General features: G+C 42.0%; 1 protein-coding gene across 1 annotated transcript in view; it reads right to left on the bottom strand.

Moving 5' to 3' along the window:
• Window positions 1–21,555, bottom strand: part of DOCK5 (dedicator of cytokinesis 5) — an 86,164-nt gene that overhangs the window by 40,973 nt on the left and 23,636 nt on the right. Inside the window, exons 3-21 of the mRNA XM_040618037.1 lie at window positions 20,502–20,542; window positions 19,405–19,460; window positions 18,466–18,562; window positions 14,721–14,869; window positions 13,747–13,882; window positions 13,446–13,603; window positions 12,672–12,753; window positions 11,811–11,940; window positions 11,037–11,109; window positions 9,314–9,456; window positions 8,548–8,673; window positions 7,876–8,000; window positions 7,402–7,500; window positions 7,177–7,249; window positions 6,197–6,300; window positions 5,324–5,516; window positions 3,868–3,965; window positions 2,876–2,965; window positions 1,678–1,778 (exon numbers count right to left, since the gene is read on the bottom strand). Coding sequence (XP_040473971.1) covers window positions 1,678–1,778; window positions 2,876–2,965; window positions 3,868–3,965; window positions 5,324–5,516; window positions 6,197–6,300; window positions 7,177–7,249; window positions 7,402–7,500; window positions 7,876–8,000; window positions 8,548–8,673; window positions 9,314–9,456; window positions 11,037–11,109; window positions 11,811–11,940; window positions 12,672–12,753; window positions 13,446–13,603; window positions 13,747–13,882; window positions 14,721–14,869; window positions 18,466–18,562; window positions 19,405–19,460; window positions 20,502–20,542 — 2,074 coding nt within the window. The remainder of the gene's footprint in view (window positions 1–1,677; window positions 1,779–2,875; window positions 2,966–3,867; window positions 3,966–5,323; window positions 5,517–6,196; window positions 6,301–7,176; window positions 7,250–7,401; window positions 7,501–7,875; window positions 8,001–8,547; window positions 8,674–9,313; window positions 9,457–11,036; window positions 11,110–11,810; window positions 11,941–12,671; window positions 12,754–13,445; window positions 13,604–13,746; window positions 13,883–14,720; window positions 14,870–18,465; window positions 18,563–19,404; window positions 19,461–20,501; window positions 20,543–21,555) is intronic.

The following is a 21,555-nucleotide window of genomic DNA, read 5'->3' on the forward strand; positions in this document are numbered from 1 at the left end:
CACGCGTTAGCATTCTCATGCGCGGAGCACAAAGTTCTTCTGAAGCAATACATACCGTGTGCTCTGAGAACTGTGGACAGAAGTTGCATAAACTCATTACCAGTATTTGCTAGCTAGTTTGTGCTGAATTAGAAGACCGGGATCTCCTGTGAGTGCTATGGCAGCTAATATTCAGGCAAAATCCTCTTCATTTAGCAACTCACAGCACCCAAAGCGGTGTGTAAGCGATAGCCAAGCACACAACAGCTTTTGCACTTGCTTGCTCTATTTGCCACGCTGCCAGCATCCAGTTCCCTGCTTTGTCAAATGCTGGCATGTGGAGCACACGAAGGACGCTAGGTAATATTACAGTCCACGCAGCATTATGCAGATATCACATTGTCCAGCTAAACCGGAAAGAAAGGCAAGGAAACAAGCTAAAATACAACGCGCTCATTAACCGAAAAAATTTATTTACAGTGAAGAAGTAAGAATGATCATTCTTCCATCGGTTACAGGGAAGAAGGAATGGAAACCTTATGCAAGCAGTGACTGTGTGGCCAGGACAGGGAAGAAGAAAGCAATCCAGGAGATGGGGACTACAGACCTCTGTGGGATTGCGTTTCCTCACAGAACTATCTTTAGGCTGACAGCCATCAAAAGAGGCTGAATACTCAGGACTAGGAATCCAGCGTATCAGTAAAGATGAATTTTTAGAGGGGAAAAAGACTTGGGTTTCTGGTTTTGCCCTCCCTATTGGCCTCAGTTTTCATTTTTTAGTTGCCTGTTACCATAAGGGTAATGACCTTTGAGTTGAGGGGTGATAGAACCACCAGCTGGAAAGTCAGGAGATCCAGGCGTTACTCCTGCCTCCTCCACCTTCTCGGGTATCCTTGGGCACGTAAGCCATGACTAGCTACAGCACTCAAACAGGTGCCTCACTTTAAGCGCATGAAGTCAACAGGTTGACCGAAAGGACTAAATTTTCACATGTACCTAAATAAATTCTGTGCATCAGCTTTTCCTTCCCCAATATAATAGGATTAATGACTGTCAGCTGAATTTTTTTAACTGCTCTGAGTTCATAAAAACGCTAGAGGGAAACAGAACTACTCCCACTGTCCATACCCACACATCCCAATGTGGAGAAATGCAAATTTCTTCTAAACAAATGACAGTCTATGTGAGACAATTTCAATACCTAAGTGTAACCACGTAATCTGCATGTTTAAACCCTACCGTGACATTTAGCCCTTTTCTGAAGTCTGTGGCCTCCTCAACCTGCCTGGCTGTAAGCAGACAGTGGAGGTAAACACCAATCTTATCTCTGCTACCATCAATCCCAGTGTTGCTCATATTATTTCAGCCAGGTATGGTTTTGATTCTGCTCCCCTTGACCCCATAAAAACACATGAACACACCCGTAAAATTGAAGCACAGAGAACTACAGGCCAAAAGAGAGTCTGAATCACACAGTCTGACACGGGATTTTCCATGATAGCAGTGTCTTTTCCTTACAGCAAAAAATCTAAGAAACTTTTTACAGTGTAAAGAGGGTAATCACAGGGTTTCTTTCCCTCCTGAAAGAGGGAAGAGGGTGGAACACTCTTGTCTGGTCTGTGCTGCCTTTATCCCATCAGCGTAGCTTACCGTGACGGTCAGTGAGGCTGCCTGCGGGTTTGTGGTTACAGTACTTACACATAGGCCAGGGTTGCACTGAAGTGCTTGTAAATGTAAGTTTCAAGTACAGGGTTGAAATGCTGGAACTTGATGTCTCCGATCAAAGAAATAATAAATACCTGCCAAAAATTCAAAAGGAAACAGATGTACAGGGCTGTGCAATCTCTAACCCAAATGTAACTCAGTCTTTACATGTCACTTATTTTGCTGGGTCATAATTTTTGTTTGTTTGTTTTCCTGATAGCATTAATGCTACAGATCATGATAATCGTATTCTAATAGTGACTAAACACTGCGGGGTGTGGGGCTGCATTGTTGTTCAGAGGGAAGGTTACAGCAGCGTTTGGACAAAAACTTAAAGGGAGCTACTTCTCAAAGCAACAACAGTGACAGAGGAAGCAGCATTACTCACAGTCTTTGTGACACTGTCGTAGCGCAGATTAAATAGGCACAGAGCTGCTGAAGGCAGTTTTTCGAAACTAAGAAATCATGCTTTTCAAGCTAGAACTTGAGATTTGGATGATTTATACTCACAGCAAACGCTCAGTTCTGTTACTACAATGACATACATTACAGCCAGGACGCTCACTCCTCCCACCAACGTCAGCTGGACACATCTGACTTCACATTTCTTCCGGAACCATTAAATACGTGTTTGTTGATCAGCATAAAGCACATGGCTTTGTTCCTGCACTGCACACCAAAGCCAGTGCCTTTCACACACATACCAAGCAGCCTCTCCAAAGATGCAGAAAACTCCTTGGGAAGTCTTTTGCTCGGTCATTGCAACCCTTCTATCAAGGTTCCGGGGAGCAGCCATCCCTACCACCGAAGTACAGGGCTAGGATTTAGGGTGCATGGGTTCTGTTCCCATGTTCCCACAGCCACAAATCCTCCATCACCATGACCCTGAACAAATCGTTTCATTTTGTGCTTCAGATAGATAATACAGCTCTTCTCTTTTTAAGTGGCATTAACGCAAGATGTTATCTGAAGAAATTACTATAAATTATGTAAACATTTGTTACTGTTTTCACTGTGGTTACTAAAAAGCTCAATGCATATCTCAGTTTTAGCTCCCGAAAATGCTTTAAGAAGTGTTTAAATATGATTTATTTCTCAGAGCCCATCAGTCATCTAAAGGAAGCACCAGGAACAGACTGAAAATGTGGCTGAAAATCACATATTCTAAATCCTCAAGAGAAGACTCACTCACCAGTGCATCAAACACAAGGAAGTCATAGGTTTCATTTTCTGACATTTCCATCATTATGTTGAAAAGCGCATCAAGGGTGTCTTGCAAAAACTAGAGGGAATAAAAAATAGTAATAGGGTGGGGAAAGATGACTACTTTTGGAATCCTGCACAAGAGCCTACTCTTATGGATCATTTTTCCCCTTCCAGCCTAGCACAGCTGGCTGTTCATGAAAGAAACATTTCAAAAGGGATCGTAGTCCTCTATTCAGTCACATGCTTGCCATGATCATCACATTATTCCCCCTCACTATTATAGCAAGGAGGATCTCTTAGCAGCTCCGAATGGCCCCTCTTTTCTGTTCTACTGCCTATTTTTCTAGCAAGAGACCTACTGAATACACTTACTTCTGCCCATATCATTTAAGCTTGCCCGGGGCCAAATCAGCCACCCACACTGTACTGAGGCATGACGTTTTACATAAAGAAGTTTTCAATGACACAGCATTTACTTCAGTTGTTCAGCAAAACCACGACCCTGTGTAATCCCAAAAGATCCATCCTTGGAACCACAGGGAAGTCTCACCTCCTAAATCCTTCAGTGGACTGTTTTCTATGGCACTTCCCACGGTACTCCAACTACAACCGCTCTGAGCCTCCTCTGCACCCTGCTCCTAGATCCACTATTCAAATCCCTATTCACAAAGGAGGCCCAGAGCCGCTACTGAAAACTAAGCTAGGCTTTGAATGTATCTTCTATTTTGTAAGGATACAGGGGAAAATAAAGTCACCACTCTCTCCCTGATCCTGGTAACATTTAACTTCTGTAATTCTGGTGAATTCCACTAACGAGCACTCTCGGGGCAAAGTATAACTTTTGTTCTGTTGCTCAGCAGCTAGAAGGGCTCTCTCAGCTCCTTTTGGGTACAACACAATTACAATGCTTCAAGGTCAACATCAAGCACAGACATTAAGTGTTTGCCTAGCAAATGAGGCTCAAATCTCCACGCATACCTTTACAATCTCTCCTCCTTCCACCTCCATTAGCTTCCTTAGGTTGTGAGCTATGTTCTGGGAGTTAGAACGCCAGTTCAACAAACCCAGCAGGTCAACTAGCAAGGACAGAACAGCAGCAATTAGAAACAGATTACAAGAACACAGCTGATTTAACGAACAACACAGAACAAGTACTAGAGGTTATTTTCAGAATCAGCTTACAAGGAAGAGTCACATTGATGTACGGAATATTGCCCTGAAATGGTTCTTTTGTGTTGGCAAGGAAGCGAAGTTCTGCTATGAATGGAAATCTTACTGTAATTTGATTTGGTAGACAATTCTGCAGGCTTCTCATTCACTCAAAGAGAAGGTATCTCAAACTAGGAATTGTATTAGAGTGCGTGACTTTTCTTACTAATGCTTGTATTTACCTTAAAGCAACCGCTTGGAGACAGTTCTTAGTTAAAAACTGAAGTATCTTGTATGAATGACAGTACACTGCAGAGCTGTTAGTTACAAACTACAGCTGAGGCTTTCAAAGGAGGCTGGCAGGTTTCACACACATCTTCCACGTTAATGACATAGGTACATATCATCTCTGTTCCAAAACTGAATTAATATATGACCTTCATGTGTCAAGATACATGTGAAACTTAACCACCTTGACAAAGAGTGCCACGCTCAGAAACAGAGATTATGTGCAGGAGGGAAGAGAGATGCAAACGTGCTTGGCCTGCACAGCAGACGGGATAACGGAAGTCAGATTCAGTCCTCATGCACACGGATGTATCAGGATGGCATGTAACTGAAGCTAATTGGCCAAGCTCGAATGGTGAGCAGAACAGCTCATGCCCATCCCCCATCAGCTACACAGGTACACCTCCAGGGAGCCACTGCTGCTCTCGTTTTCACAGGCCTCTTACCCAAAGTCGGAGTACGTTATACCCAGAGCCTTCCAGAGCTACTGGAAATCTCACATCATTTACCAGCCCGTGCTCTATTCATTCACGTACATACATCATTCTTGGTTTTGACCACTCCGGCAGCATGCAAAGCAGATTTAATGCATAACAGCATCCTGAAGAGTTCACTTCTAATTGCTACATTCTTAACAGGCAGAGGAAAGAAGATAATTAACCTTATAACATTTCTGATTCTGAAAACGCATATACACTTTGACTGATGGGTGCCATTTCTATACACGCAGACAAACCTGTTCAATTTAACATTGGTAGTTTTGATAAAACATTCATGCAATATGGTTTCTAGCAGCTGCATAAACATCTCTGCAGCTTGTACTGCCAACATGATGCCGACAATGCTGCGACCGGGCAGCCACTGGCACGTGAAACAGCAAGATTAAAGCTAAAGCACTATGCCCACGCATGCTGCAATGCCAAAAAAATTGCATTAAGTGCCCTCTTTACTTCAAGTATACAGCACGATACAGCTAGGCTGCTAATGCAAGACCTACCGTTCTGCGTCAGTTTGGTGGAGCAGATCAAAGTGGCAATCTGGAAGCTGTCTTTTGTACTATCCTTAGTGGGTGTGAAGTTGGCTAGATGGTGCAGGTTTTTCCCCGAGGGGGTCTCCTTCTCCTCCACCTCCGTTTTGGTGCAAGGAAGAGTTAAATAGCATTTAGCATCTTCCATTTTCTTGTTATCACCCTGTTGGTTGAACACAGCGAAGACAAGGATTATCTCACACCGAGCACACCTCATCTGACCTCTTGCAGTTCTCATCTGCAGACACACTTCAACACAGTACGGTTCAACAAAGCCTCCTCTGGCTTTACACACCTTTTCATGTCTATATAGCTGTTTATTCACGTTGTCTGTTTGGGCTTCTAATTTTAAGCAACAGAAGCTGCCCATACTGTTAATGAACGAAGCTCTTTTCAGAGTGATTCAAGCCACAGATCCCCCCCAGCACTTTGTAGCTTTCTACTGCAGCGCATGAACTTTTGCCTCTTCCTGTGATTAAAAGCACCAGGACTCTCTCCCCACCACACACTGATCCTCCAAAGCAGGTGTTCACCAGGCCGGTTTGTTGCACACTGTCTAGGTGAATGATGTTAGAGGAAAAAAGCTCTATACGGGTACATACAAGGACGTACCAGATTTGTGTCCTCGCAGTCAGAAAACCCACCAGTGAAAGCAGAGCTGAGGGTGATTTATTAATTAAAAAAAAAGAAAATGAAAAAGAAAAAGATTACTGTCCTATGATCCTAGAAAAAAATCATAAAAATCTCTGCTAAGTTGATGTTTACATTGCTAGGCAAAAAGTCAGCCAAGAGAGTTGTTTTGATTAGTTAAACAAAAGTGAAAACTGCAAATGCCCAAGCTACCTTGTAAACAATCAAATTGTGTTTGCCATCTTGCAGCGTTGTTCCATCGGCATTCATCAACTTCACAAAGCCCATACCAAAAGCTCTCTCAGACTTATCCCTAGCTGAAAACAGAAAGAAAAATCTTTATTAGGAGTTGTCTTATTTATGCTCATACTATTCCTAACGCAGCTCTCTAACTACATGCAGCTGCTTCTTTATTTAATAGCATCACACGCCAATGCGATGGAGCTAGCAGACTTTGTGATCCACAGTAGAAAAAGCTCTTTCTTTCCCTCTTCTCTCAAGGCACTTTGCAGGTATCTGCAACTACACAGAACAACACCCTCTCTGAAGAAACTTTCACCACCCTGTTTCAGTGGTTAATTGTGCTGCTAGATGGACATACGTAACAGTATAGATATTTAGGTTGGGATTTTGCAAATTAGCTTGTGAGGTACGGATGTGGAAGTATGTCACTGCATATCCCAGGTACCTCAAGAGAATTTTTGTGAGAGCCTTTCAAAAGGCTTAGCCTCACATTATTGATCTTGTCTCAGGGCTCTGAAATTGTTTAATGGAACTTCTGATCATAACGTTCTCATTAGCCTTTCATTAACCTAATTAGAAATGCTCCTATAGGAAGACCATTAGAAGCCCACCAGGCCTTGCACTGAATTTTTTGAAGGCCTTGAAATAAATTAAAACCCTCCCCATACCCTAAGAAGCCAAAGCAGCAATAAGCACTGGCAATTGTCTTTCAAGTGGGCTATCGCGTTGCTCTCTATCCAATTTCAGTCTTAGAGCAAAACCAGCACCAAACCTTTTATTTTATTAGGGCTGTAAAAAGTTTGCATTATTCCTCTTGGCTTGCAAGAAAATCCACAGCACTGGAAATAAGTACACATGCAAGCCCTACACCTTTGCTGGATATCCAGAAAAATCTCAAGGAAAGTAGGGAGAATACCATACTCCTGCAGATCTTCTTTTCTGATACTTACACTCCTGTGATGACCGATGACGGAAAGTGAATCTTAAATGGCAACGACTGACTTCTTCTATTGCAATGGACACCTGCACGTGATAACACAATGAAAAATGCAGCACCAGAATCCTCAATCTCTAGTCAATTTACAGGATGTTCTGTTGCTGATGCACCTACTGATTTTAAATTAGTTCCATTTATTACACAAAAGGAAGCAAGACTGTAAATTACACACTCCTACCTTTACAGTTTCATACCAGCAAGGTTGCTTGACTTGATAATAAACAACAGACTTATATTCGGAGACACCTTCATAACCGGCACCAGGATGGATAGCTTTCTTTGGACAAAAAGACAAGGGGGGGTGGGGGGGGGAAGAAAAGGTAAGGTCTAGAATGACAGCAAGTAGTATATTGGGTCAGAAATTTTCAGAGCATATAACTGTCAGAGTTAGTCAAAAGCTATGCTTCAGACTCAAGGGAACTCAATACATGTCACCTCTTGGAAAGTTGTACAGAATCTTTAAAGATTCGCTCACATCTCTTACTAATTTTTTTTTTTTTTAAAATACCAGTAACTGTTCAAATTTGGTCACTGAAATCACCTGTATTATCTCTTGTTCATTATCCCACAGTTGATGAGTAAAATCCTATGGACTGAAGCCACCATCTAGCAAACCCAGCAGCCCTGTGACCTCCTGCAAAGGCCATCATACCTCTTGGAGGTTTCCATCTTCATCATGTACAGACATGGTGACTTCCACATTCTTGGGAGTCTTCTTCTTCCCTTTGTCAAACTCCCCTTGTATCAGGGTGACATAGATATCATTTCGAACATCACCTAAAAGTCATAGTGCTTAATGAATTTTTTTCCTCATGCAGTTAGTTTTACAGGTTAACATTTAACATCCACGGGTACCATGTTATCCATATCTTCTTTAGCTTTTACCAATACCAGTTAATGAATGATACCCAACATCACACCATTTCATCTTGATCTCAAATTATACAGAATCTTTTAAAACTTACCATTCTCCTTTTTATAAATCTCTGTCTTTATGTAACTATTTTTTTAATGTAATGAGCTCTATAGGGCTAAATCTACTTTGAAGGATTAAAAAGCAGCGTCAAACCTATATACAACGAAAATGTCTCTTTGACTAAACAGAAATCTTCTTCCAAAAAGTAGACAAACTATCATTATTCAGTATAAGAAAGGATGCTTAGAAGTTTTCACTTTTTAACAAAAAATAAAAGATTGGCTGTAAATTTCAAGAAAAATGAAAACAAGTTTTCAGACAGGTTACAAAAACCTGTTCATAGCATATATTCTAGAATTCCTACTGGCCCTTTCACTCCGTGGAAGTGTAGAGGCATACGGGACCTACCTGGAAGGATTATCTCAGGGAATCCCATTTTGCGAGCCACAGCAGTTGATCTATCTACAAGGTGGGAAAAATCCTTTTGAACCTGTGCTAGATCGCCAGGAAGCAGTTTCAGAGAGACCCAAAGGCCTAAGAAAAGAAAGGTAACACTTGTTTACTAAAAAAAAAGTACAAAACTATGAAATTTAATCCCACGCTTAACACAAAACTGTTTCTTCATGTGATCTCCACGCAAGAATGCCCGAAATATCCCAAGCTGGTCCTCACTTGTCCGGTCCTCTATCCCCCTAACACTGAATAAGACCTTACTGGGAAGTAGATTCTCTGAAGTAAAATACAAACATTCTGAGGCTGATCTGCTCATGATGTGCATAAAGGCCAGACACTCACGCAAGAGCAGAAGAATCCTGAATAATGCAGTTCAAACCCAAAGCCATTTAGAATGTGCAATCAGCCATGTTCACTTAAAAATATTTTATGTCCATAGACACACTTTTCTCTTAAAAAAGTTACATTACTAGCAAATAAGTCATCAGCTCGAGAAGCTCTTTTCACACAAGGAAGAACAGCTCCTGGTTTTATCTCTTCTTTAGCTCCCAGTGTGCTCGGGTGACAACCTTTACAATTACAGTGCATTTGGCTCATGAAGGTAGCAAACTCCACCAAGCCTTGATCTCTGGACTTTCACAAGACATTTACTTTCTTTTGTAAGCAAGGGGAACCCTTCCCCACACGAGTTTGAGACATTAGCTTCGCCCAGCTGCTGTACCTTGCCCTTTATGATTCACTTCCTTCGCGGCGATGACTTTGTTGAAGACAGAAGTGAGGGGCTCATTTTCTCCGATCACATGGGAAGTTATCAGTGGGGACATGATTAGCTGTCGCTGTCTGATGTACGTTTCCATGGCAATCCTGAAAAGAACAACAATCAAACCAGGAAGCAGACAGACTAACATCAAACAAACACGTTCTCTGCAAGAAGGCTGGCCAACAACAGCTGACTTCTCCAAAGAAATGTTGGTTTTTTTTTTTAAAAGGATTGCATGGGAATTTTTGGTTCTTTCCTCTTCACCTGCACAAACCCAATTGAAATACATTTAAACTCTCAAGCTAGGAAACACATCATAGTGCTAGCTCAGGTTTAGGGTAAGTTAAAGTTAATGCTGACCTAAAGGCTCCACGGCTACATGAAGTAACAGCCTTCAGGAGACCACAAACGCAGCCAGCTCTGCTTGGTTCTTGTTGCCCATGCACAGGCTGCCTGCCCTCCAGACCTGGGAGAGCAAGTCCAGCTCCGGGCCACCACGCAGGAACAGCCCAGCACACCCAGCCTTGCAATCCATCAGATGAGCTGAGCCCTGTCTTCAGGCGTGCCTCAGAGCTGTCCCTAAGAGACTATGTAGATTAGCTAGTGATTAATTAACATAACGAATGACTGCTGTGAGATCACACAAGCGATGAACCCATCCCTAGTCACAAACATGTCTATTGAGCTTTGGAGCTTGAACCCAACTTTGTTCCTGTTACCCACACCCATCAATAATGAGCCAAGGCATACACAAAACGATGTCTCTGCAGGCTCCCCATCCTTAAGGAGGCATCCAGATTTGGATCTGAAGTCAGCCTCATTAGAACAGGAGAAAAATGGGGAAAAAAAAATTCAAGGTAAAAGACTAACATTATTCTGCAAAGGAGAAGACAGACCTAGCTTGACAGGGCAGGGAAAAAAAAAACCAACCAACAACCAAAACCACAAAACCCCACACAATCTCCCCTGAAAATACCTTGTAATAACATACGGCTACACCAAATGGATCGCAATATTTAGGACTGTAACCACATGGCTGAATCTACCCGGAGAAGCTTCATTTTAGTTACTGTAATATGCCAAGACAGTGAGCAACCAGAGTGCAGGCAGAACACACCAGTCTAACTACCAATACAGAAACGCAAAACACACTGGGATTTGAATTTCTTTCCTAGGAAGAAGGAGAAATCCCTTTCCTATTGTCCTCTGGCTCACCCTTACAAGACAGCCTGGAAAGTTAAGGGGCCGACAGTACAGAGGGTACCGCACAACTGCGACAAGGACTCGTGTTCGCTGTGCTCAGGACTTCCTCACAATTTTGCCTCTTCAAGCCCCTAATAGTTCTGAAAGTCACATCCCCCAGACCCCGTGACATTATTTTGCACTGTGCTGGTCTCTCTCACCTCAGATGATACGGGCACCTAGCAATTTCAGCTGCATTGCCAAAATTCCCCAGGCAATTTAGCCTATCATACAGACATGTAAAAGCAGGGGAACAAAGGCTTCAGAGGGCTGACAAAAATCTTTTCCTTCAAAGAGCTGACTGCTGCCATAAGCTAATCTATTTGTAGAGACCTTGGTACACTGCCAGGCTCCCATACAAATTTGTCCTTTGGAGAAGGACAACTGCTTTAAATAAGCCAGATATGTGATGAGGTCCAGCACTCTGAGGTCCAGTACTTACTGCTGAAATGGAATAAAATGTTGCTTTTCCTCATCGTCCACCTTTCCATGTATGATATCAGTTATGTCCATCACTGCAATGACACAAGTTCATCACACGGTTTTGCCAAGCTGCTAAAGACTACAGAGAGAGCTCTCCCCTACCAGAATGGAAACAATTGCTTATTTTGGGCCAATGCCACTCATGACAGCAACAGTGAGCACCACTCAACTTTTTAAAAAGCACCTTTTCACTGATGTGTGAAAGTCAGCCTATGGTGGTGAATGTGAATATACTCACTGATAAAGCCCAGGTGAGACTCAGGCATTTCAAGGCAAAGAAATTACACTCAGAGTTCCAAGGCTGATGTATTTTGAAATTGTTTTCCACCACAAATTTCAAGCAAGTCTCTTTAATAAGGGATCACAGAAACTGAACAGGAATGGCATGTCTCATTCACCAACTCCAGCTTTATCCCATTAGCTCCAAGAAGCAAATCCCTCTTTGATTAAGATCTGAAAAGTCTACTGCACTGATGGCAGCATGTTATCTTTTTAGGGGCGGGACAAAACAATAAGTGAACTGTACCAGTATTTCATCTTCATATACAACTTGCACTAAAAGGTCTCGAAGGGCACTATATACAGCTCAGCATCAACATCTCCATTTTGAAGCCAGAGATGCTGATGCTAAGAGGTTAGTAGGTTTTGCTGACACACAGCTTGTATTTCCCAATTCCTACTCCACTGTCCCAGCCACCAGGCTGTGCCATTTTCTGCCTTAAATTTGTCATACCTGCCACACCAAAGGGCCTCCGGAGTCCACAGGTATGTTTCTTCCCATCTTTCAGCTCCATATGCCCCACTCTCACAATCTGACATACCAAGCTGATTTTTGGTCTGATCAAGTCAGAACTGCTTAAATCCTACAAATTATTTAAAATAAAGTTATATCAATCTGATTTATAAATAGAAAAGAAGACAACAGAGACAGTTAAATTGTACACATGTATAAAATGAAATCTATAGTTTAAAAAAAAAAAAAGTAAAACCTGTTCCCTTTGAGCCCCAGACTACAAAAACACCATCAATTTCTAAATATCCCATTACTCTTTGATAACACACCCCAGCAACAATACTGGAAGAAGAGTAAATGATGTTAATTGCCAAAGTACTACATCCTGATGACTTGGCAGTTTGCACCACCTTTGCTACTTGTCGAAAATTATTTCATTCATTTGCAAATTTTCCATTAACATCTTGTTGCAAATAAACTCCAACACAGAAAAGGATCAGCAAAGCAACGAACTGAAAACCAAACAAGAATTATCTCCAGCCCAGATTTTCAGTACAGTTAGGCTCCAACAGAGAAGCGCTTAATCGGATTTTCAGAAATGCACAAGTGAGCAACACTCACTGACAGTACTACTGCAAAATAATACACCTTTACTGCTGCTTTGGAGTGACACACAAAAAGCCCCAACCTTTTCAGCAGCACTCCTCTGAGGCTGCCTACATTATCTTAAGTGTCCACAAAAACACTTCAAAAGGCCACGTGTGACCTCTCCCTGCTGCATGGGGAGATGGGAGAGAACCCAGAACTCAGAGGTCTGCAGCATGGGGACGAAATTTCCAGGATGTAAATACAGTAACTTACGGTAAACACTGCTTGGAGGTTATTTAGTTTCTCAATTTCTTTAGGCATCCCATTACTGCCCCAACGAACCAGGTAATTTTCACTGCAAATAAATAAATAAATAAATAAACAAACACACCAATGCCTGACATTCCCATTACCTGGCAACAGCTCAAAGGCATTTTGATCTTTTAGGAATATTTGAAGAATTCTGCCAAAATTTTCTATCCCAAAGTGATTCTAAAGTGACTCATTTCAGTAAAGGCAGAAGGCAGGCATGATGTGAATGAGTACTCTCAGTTACTTCCCTGTATAACTGATGTCCACACCTGATAACTTCGACGATGGAGACAGAGTGTGCCTGACACATACATACTTCCTTGATAAAGTTCTTCATATCTTCCCCTCCTGGTACAAGACGTCCAACTCTTAGATGTGAACTTGCGCTGACTTGACAGCAAACGTCATGCATATACATTTTTTAACAGGAAGCAATTAATCAAATGCATCAAGTCTAGTGACAACAGTAGGGAAAATTAAGAACATAAAAAGACAATCTGGGATTTTGACTAACATCACAGAAATTCTTCACCTTTAAGAAGGTGAGTACATGGTCTCAGAACCTTGACTTCCTATCTAATCTGAAATTCAGTGGCCCCCTTCCGAATCACCACTGAGATAGCAACCAACAGCACTGAAAAACTGATCTGCTCCATCTTCCTAACTTCTATTGGCTTCTGAAGAATGACCACCGTGATGACTAAGTTGCTTATGTACCTACAAAAACCCCTCTACCTGATGAATTTGGAGAGATCAGGATCATAGAGGCTCATTAACAGTTCTGCATCTTCTCCAATATTGCAGACAAAATTCTTGAAGTTTACATACAGGCTATATGTATGTGTTGTGTTGAATACTGGCTGCCCTCGGAGGTCCAAATTCTGTTGCAGGGACTGCAAAAAAGGAAAGTACTTCCATTAAAAACAAACACAGAAGAACTTAGTTCTCCTGCCAAAGCAGCAAAATATCCTTAAGAGGAATGTAAAAACACAGTGGGTACTAGTTACTTGAAGAGGACAAAGCCAACAAGAGGTACCTTCTCTTCCTGGATCCTTTCATCAATCCTTTTGGATGCAGTTTCATGGGACTTGAAGAGAGAGATTGTACTGGTTTCATCTGGGTCCAAGATATTCCCATTGTCATCTCGTACAACCAGGTCCAAACCTAGGATCCTGAACAGCATGCAAGTCGGAAGAGAAAAGAAACGACACAATACGTAAGAGGCAAAGTGACCAAAGGAGCACAAACACAGATCAAACTGTGGACTGCACAAGGCAGCCAATGCACACCAACTCCACTTCTTGTAATAATCACATTGCTGGTTTTCCTGCCCTGAAATACCATCCCCCCAGTTTTCCTGCTGAAAGGAAAAACAATTAGTCAGGTAACTTAATTCTAAGATGACATCTCCTTTGTTCTTGCTTAAAGGTTGTTTTTTACAAAATGGTATGTATATCTATCAAACTCACAGATTACGGCTGATTATTATTCTTTGCCTTAAGCTTTCTTCTTAATTGACTTACCTGACCTGAATAAAGTCTGACAGGCAGATAAATGAGTTCTGGAGACTATCCCTGTTCTGTATAAACCAATGAAAGGTGGAGCTTTGGTGGCCCATAGAATTGTATTACTCAGTCGCTGATCAAGCAGTTTATTTTCGTCACCGGCATCCAAATCCTGGCTCCAGCTAGCCAGGCACAAATTGTGCTCCATGGGAAATGCCATCGTGTGTCAGCATTTATGCAGAATTAAGACAGGTAAGGTTTCCTGCCAAGTCAAAGAGATTGCTGGCATATGAAGAACCAACTGCTACATGCCCACCTGCCAGGCTAGTCACATTGTGATGTGGACTGGAAGCTGTAATTATCCCTTTTCCAAGGAAAAACGTAAGCCTGATTCAGTCTTCCCCTTTTGCACGGCCATTTACACCATTTTGCACCCATAGCCATCCAGAGCCTTTACTGGGATTTAGGATTCTCCCTGGACCTCAAGACATATTTTGGAGCTTACCTGTTGCCATAGTCAATCTTAGCAGTGACTTTCTTCTTGAGCTCGGCTAGCTCGTCTTTGGGAAGGGTCCCAGACAGGATCTGTGACCGCCACTCTATCAAGCTGTAAGTCATTTGTTGGACATGCCGAAACTGTGTTGTCTTGTTATCCTACAGGAAAAAAGGGACAATTTGAACCTAGTGATAGCCTGGAAACAGTGAGCTCGGTAAGCCTTCTGAGATGTACTCAATTGTATCTATCACACAAGTTGCATTTAACTAAAAATATCTGAATAACTGGCACTACATGACTCTGCAAGATTAGACCTGTGGAACAAATTCTCCAGTACTTTGTACTGCCAAGGTTTAAGTGTCTCAAGATGCAGGCTCTTCACCTTTTCCTTAGGGCATTATTTCAGAGAAACATCACAGACAAAAAATAGATTTCTGGTGTTTTCCACCACTTCAAAACAGCTATGATGGATGCTTTTTCTATACAAGACAGAGAGATGATGTTAAATGACCGCAACTGTGTTCTAGAAGATTGAGACAGGAATGGCAACTTAATGGCAACTTAACAAAAATAATAATGACAGATGACCAGCACTGAGGCCCGCCGAGGCGTTTTCTTACGTCTGTTCCTCCTACAGCTTTCAACAGCCCAAAGAACTGTTCAGCTTCGTTGTTATGTGTCAAACAGGCCTCGTCACCAGAATACAACACCAACAACACGAACATAATTAATTGGAATCCCTGTCCTCACCGCTGCTTACCGTGTTAGCAACTAGGTTGCAAAGCCAGCACACTGAGCACATTGAATGCACCGACCCGGTCTCACGGCTGCCTGCTCTCTTATCCCGTCCCGTCACACGTTCAAAATCCGTTACATTAAAAGAAGGAATAGAAACAAAATGCAGCGGTAGCTGGGGTACACTGCTTCCCTGCCAGCATGCATATTATATTTCAAGGTTCATATTCTACCCCCTGGTAACACACATGGATTGCCATGCCCATGTGTGATCTCCAGACAGGAGTTCCACGGAAACCAAAGTAGCTCTGTGGAAACACAACAATCTCTCCGGCTGGTGCCTATCAGCAAATAAAGCTAAAGATTATATGCTCTTCCACGCACTCGTTTGTGTTTACATTTGTACAGAACTCCATGCAATGCAGTCTTGACCCATCCCAGGCTTTTAAGCACTAGCCCAGCAGTAGCTGCTCAGAACCTACCATGCCAGAGGTGGTCCAAAAATGCAATTAAAAGGTCACATAATTGGATTCCCAGGCACTCTCCCCAACCTCCCCAGCTACCTGCTCATGTTTGCTGCAGTCACACCATGTTGATCTTTTGCTACGAATGTAGCATCTGTAATTACACAGCACTGACTGAACAGGATATCAAAACCTGCTTTGTAAAGAGCTGCCTCCTGCCATTTCTACTGTTACCATCTTTAATTAATGAAAATATTTCCCATGCTATTTACTGGTTCCACCCTAACATACCCATACACCTTTCCTATAGTTCCAGGCTCAAAGGCTGATGCTTTAATTAAAACAAGGATAGTTATGTGGTAACCTACCATATTTGTAGCAATACATGCTTAGATAAGTAATTAACTCTTTAAAAAGTATCAGCTAAACTGTTTATCCCATTCAAAAGGGAACCCAGGCCTCATCCTCTTTTTACCACCACATCATGAGCCAGTTACTGGGATGACTCTGACTTGCACTGAGTGCCAAGTGCAGCTCGTTTTCAGAGGGAAGTGCCACACATTAAAGGACATTAAGCTTTAATCTACTGGGACAACTTTTATGATTATGCAGCTCCAAAATGACTGTCAAGAGGTTTTTGACTACGTCTCACCCAACAGCTTGTGGGAACCGGCCAGTGGCGCGCTGCTGGTACATTCAGGCAGCAGCTGACTAGTGTCACTTCTCCGTATCAAACCTGTTAACGTTTAACTACGAACCCCAGCTGCTCCCACACAGCAGAAAGAGACACTCGTTCCAATTATTTCCCCATTCTGGTCTCTGCAAAGAGTATGAATGATAAAAACTACTTGTAATTTGTCCCCGAGAACATAAATCTGAATGGAGTTATAAACAGCCATCTTCCTTTTGATTTGGGGAAATGCAAAGGGGCTGATGGAGGCTAGATGAGTCTTTTAGTTCCTATAGGGAAGACATCAGAGACATATTTTGTAAACATGGGAAAAAGTGCATTCTTGATTTGTGTAAAAATAATCAGAATGAGAGGACAACTTGGGTTTGTTTTCAGGCAAATACAAAGCAGATCCCAATTTGACAGTTAGCTAAAATCTCTATAGCTGTTTACACTAGCTAACTCCTATTAACTAAATGAAGTTAAAAACTCTCACCCATTTTGATATTTATTTTGCAGTGGAGATATACCCATTGGTGAAATGCTTGCTGAAAAACACAGAAATTAAAGAAGTGAAATGCTGCCAAAGAAAGAAATGCCCCATGTTCCCTTTCTCTCCTCTAATACGTCCTTCCTCCTTTAGCTTTCTTTTTTTTTTTTCTTCTTCTTTTTATACATACTGCAGGGGAAAATAAAATAAACTCAAATCCATTTCAAACCACAACATTTTCCACGACTATTTTAAGACTTTATTGGTTAAGCATAAGAACATGAAAGATTTCTGCTCTTAAAGAAAATAGATTCTGAGGCTAGGATCCCAAAGTTATTCTAAAAAAAAAAAAAAAAAAAAAAAAGCCAGGAACAAAACTCTTTTCACACAGTAATACCGTCATATACAGCTTCTCATTAAATTAAGAGGGTGGAACAAATTCTTGTGGTTTTGTGGCGCGCAAACAAAACGTACTTGTGGCCTGGTGAAATTTTCAATATGAAAGTTTGCTCTGGGAAAACTGAACGGTTAGAGCTGATTTAAAACTATTCTGTCACCTTAAGTAAAGTCTCAGAGCACACACCATGCAGGCTGAACTCCCTACTAACCGAAGAAAAATCAAGTTTGACTCACTTTAATGCACCTTAATAATCACCTTCAAACAAAGACAATTGGTTGTGAACTCCAGTTGTATTTCTTTCAGTTGCACCCACCTCAGCAAAACCACCAAATCCACATTACCTTGGCTTCCGACTTTTCTGGGGTGACTGTCACACGGTCAGGCTACTAACAGACGTAGCAGTCTCCCCCCTACCCTAGCAAGAACTAAATAGCTCAAGTCAGATCGTCCCCCACCATACATGGCCCTAATTCTCTCGCCGCCCTGTGCCCGCCTCGCTTATTTGAGCTGTAGGCACTCTGTGGGGAGGATCAACCATTAAGTACCTACAGCACTTCTGGAAAAACAGCGTTCGCCCTTGCTACAGGTTCTGTTAAAACACCACTCTGGTTCCTTGCACAAATCTGGCCCTCATACAACACAGCCGCACGACAGGCAAAGAGGAACCCTTCATTCACTAGTGAACTAGTGACTCACACGCACCGCCCCAAGCAGCTGACATGATGCTGAGTGTGATTTGCGCTTCATCAGTGCTGTGTCATCACGCGGTCATTCAAGCCCAGCAAACGCTGTAGCGTGGACTAAACCGCAGTTCTGCCTGTGGTCACACATCCTGCTCGGGGGACGGCAGAACATCTTTAGCCTCTCTTAAGACCAACTTTACAATAACGGTACTTTTACAATTCTATTCAAAGTCTTAAAGTGTCCTGCAAAAAGCCCAATCTTACCTCATCTGAGGTCATGTAATAAAGTACCAACCACTGAAGAAAACTTACCACATATAACTTGTGCCAGATAACTGCCCACTCCCTCAGGGTAGAAGTGAGTTCTTGTCCAAGGGGCAATTCACTTGGAATCACTGTTTCATGTTGTCTAGACACCAAAAAAAAGAGAAAATAGAAAAAAAGATACTAAAACTTATTAGTAAAACATCCTTTTCTGATAAATATGTAAATGGAAATGTCAGAGGGCTTGATATTCACACAATACACTCATACACAATGCCAAGACTCTCAAGTTGTTCAGTTGGTTCTCCAAGACATACATGCACATTCATTATCCATTTTTAATGCAAACACGTTTCAAGTTTCTTGCTGTCATGTTGTTCTCAACAGCTCCCTTCCAGAAACATGCTGAACAGACAGAAATTAAACTTGGAAGAAACACAACTTGCAGTGGTAACTTGGCCACAGTTATATAAAAAAAAAAAAAAAGTATTTTCTAAAGTCTCTTCCTTTGCAACTGCTGTTTTCTTCTCACTATAATGACCACAGAATCAGCTCTAAGAATCAAATGAGGAGTCATTTCCTTAAATGTTTTCCAAGACAGGAAGGAATCCACGCTCCTGCTGGCTACTTGGCTGCGAGCAGCAGTTTGTTATGACTTGCAGGAGTCCCCAGAGGAGCTAAATGTAGCTTGACTGACCTGCCTCACTACTAACTTGTCTAGCAGAGCTTTCTTATTTTTCCTAATAGTATTCTCCTGCACCTATGCCTACAACCGGTTTGGTATGTACAATACTCTGAAAAAAAGAAATTACACAGCTCTAGAAGTCCAGTATAGGTATGCCCTGCCGCACGCACAGACCAGTAGCATTCATTACAACCGCCGCTACTTAAACTGGTTTTTTGTTGTTGTTGTTTGCTTGCTTCTAAATGAAACAGCAATCCATTGCTTTGGCTACCAAAAGAACATCTCAAGAAGCGCAGACCTACCCTCGGTCCTTCACGATTGCCTCTTTTAAATGGATATATGTTTCTGGGAAAATGCCCTAAAAATAAATACAGAAACAAAATAAATAAATCGCACCGTAGGATATGACATGACAAAAATGCATTCAACGGAAAACAGAGGAAAGGGGTAAGAGCATGACCAGCAGAGCAGTAACTGTGACTGATGTTTACTATTTACCTATAACAGAAATCTGTTCAGTCCACCACTCCCAGTATCAGAGTAAGGAGCGCCAGGCTGCATGCCGGAGCACTGTATTAGCACCTCAGAGAGGTCAGTTCCTTGTTTTGCTGTAATGACACTCCTCTTCCTCTACGAAATGTTATAAACTCTTGCAAACTTTCAGTCATACTCATCTGCCCTTGCTACAAAACATTCTTGGAGTCATTTGTCAAGTTCCCCCGGACCTGTGGTTCTCTAGAAAAGCTCACAACAGATGACAGTGTTTGTAGAAATTCATTAGTCCTAAGTTTCCTTTATTTAAGAGAAACCACCTAGGAGTGCTGCAATCTTTTTTTTTAATTTTCTTTTCATTCCCCTTTACGCCTGATAAATGGAAACTGCGAAATACGTTACCACGTGAGAGGTGCCGGGATTCCTATGGGAAACGAGATTTCCCTGCGCTTTTCAGACTGGTTTCACAAACCTCAAGAAATTTGGCTGGGCTCCACGCATGCAAAATTTCTGGGATATTTTCCAAGTCAAATCAAAACTCTGATCTTACCATTACATATAACTAATGCTAGATGTGTAACAGGTCCAAGACCATAACAAATGAAGAAATAAAGATAGTGTATGCAGGTATGGAACATAGACATGGACGGTTCAAACTACACTGCGCATGTTTATGATGGAGGAGTACCCAGCTAATGGTTCTGAAACATTTCTACCCAGTTAATGGTCCTGAAACATTTAGCTCAAGGGCATTTATTTCTATCCCTAAGGAAAAGGACACGGCAATTGGGAGACCTGAGCAACATTAAGACAAGAAATACAGCAGAAGCACAGCAGATTACAGCCCTGGATGGAGTCTGGCAAGGTGTGAAATAAAAGTCAGAGTTGCTGAAAAGTGAGGTCATACCTTCTTAGATTTATTTCGGAGTGTGTATCCTCGGTACCAGCCTATCAAAGAGAAACAGATATTTATATTTAGGTTTTTTTCCTGTCTACGGCAATTAAACACACATTATCGTTCTCACCATGTTTCTACAACATAAATCCATTGATCTTGCTCATTTGAGATCTACTGTTGTAAAGACATGTCTGCTCTGTTTGTAGGAGGCTTGGCTCCTGAGACCGGGGCAGAAAGGTGTCCCTTCCTACCGCGGACCAACACCCTCGCTTCCACCCCGTGTATCCACTCCGGTTGTACTCACAGGGCTCAACGGAAAAGCAGGCTACTCCATGCTGTACATTTTGAAAGCTGACAGTCCTTGTTCCATAAAGCTGACAACTTACATACCCTGCACAGAACTACTGCTATGATCGTTTGACAGCTGAGGCAGAGAGACACCAACACGCACGCAGAACTACCAGCCCAAGGTCATACGCCATGTATCTGGCAAAGAGAAATACATTCAAGTGTCCCAAGTCCAATTCCAGACTACTCCCTTAAAATCTTCTTTTCTATTCTATGCATTTTCACCCAAATCATCTTATAGATCACGCTTGAGTTCCATGTTGTACGGGATGGGTTAACTTCTTTGGTGACACAGGCTAAAGCCTTCCTTCAAAGGAAAGATGAAAGAGAATGTTTTATTAGAGGAAAGGAAAAAAAAAAAAAAGAAAAGAAAAAACAACCCTGAACTGCTTGCCCCAGTACAGATACTGTTTCTCAATATTATCTTGAGAAGATCTAGTAAAGTCTAAGAGACAAAGTAGATTCTGTGATGCTCAAGACTCGGAAGCATATGTCACTTTCATATGTATGTTTCTTCTCTCTCCTTCAGCACCTGGGGTTTGACCAATATTTTGATTTCATGGCCACTGAAAAGCAAGCATATGAAAAAATTGCTGCATTTCTTACATTCTCAAGTGAGCCCTGCTTCATGAGCAGACCGGAGAGAAGTGTAGCTGTGGGCAAGTCCCTCCCATTCTTCCTCCACCACCTCCAAACTGTGTGAGACAAAGGGGAT

Source organism: Falco naumanni, chromosome 19 (genome assembly GCF_017639655.2).
Source record: "Falco naumanni isolate bFalNau1 chromosome 19, bFalNau1.pat, whole genome shotgun sequence".
NCBI lineage: Eukaryota > Metazoa > Chordata > Aves > Falconiformes > Falconidae > Falco > Falco naumanni.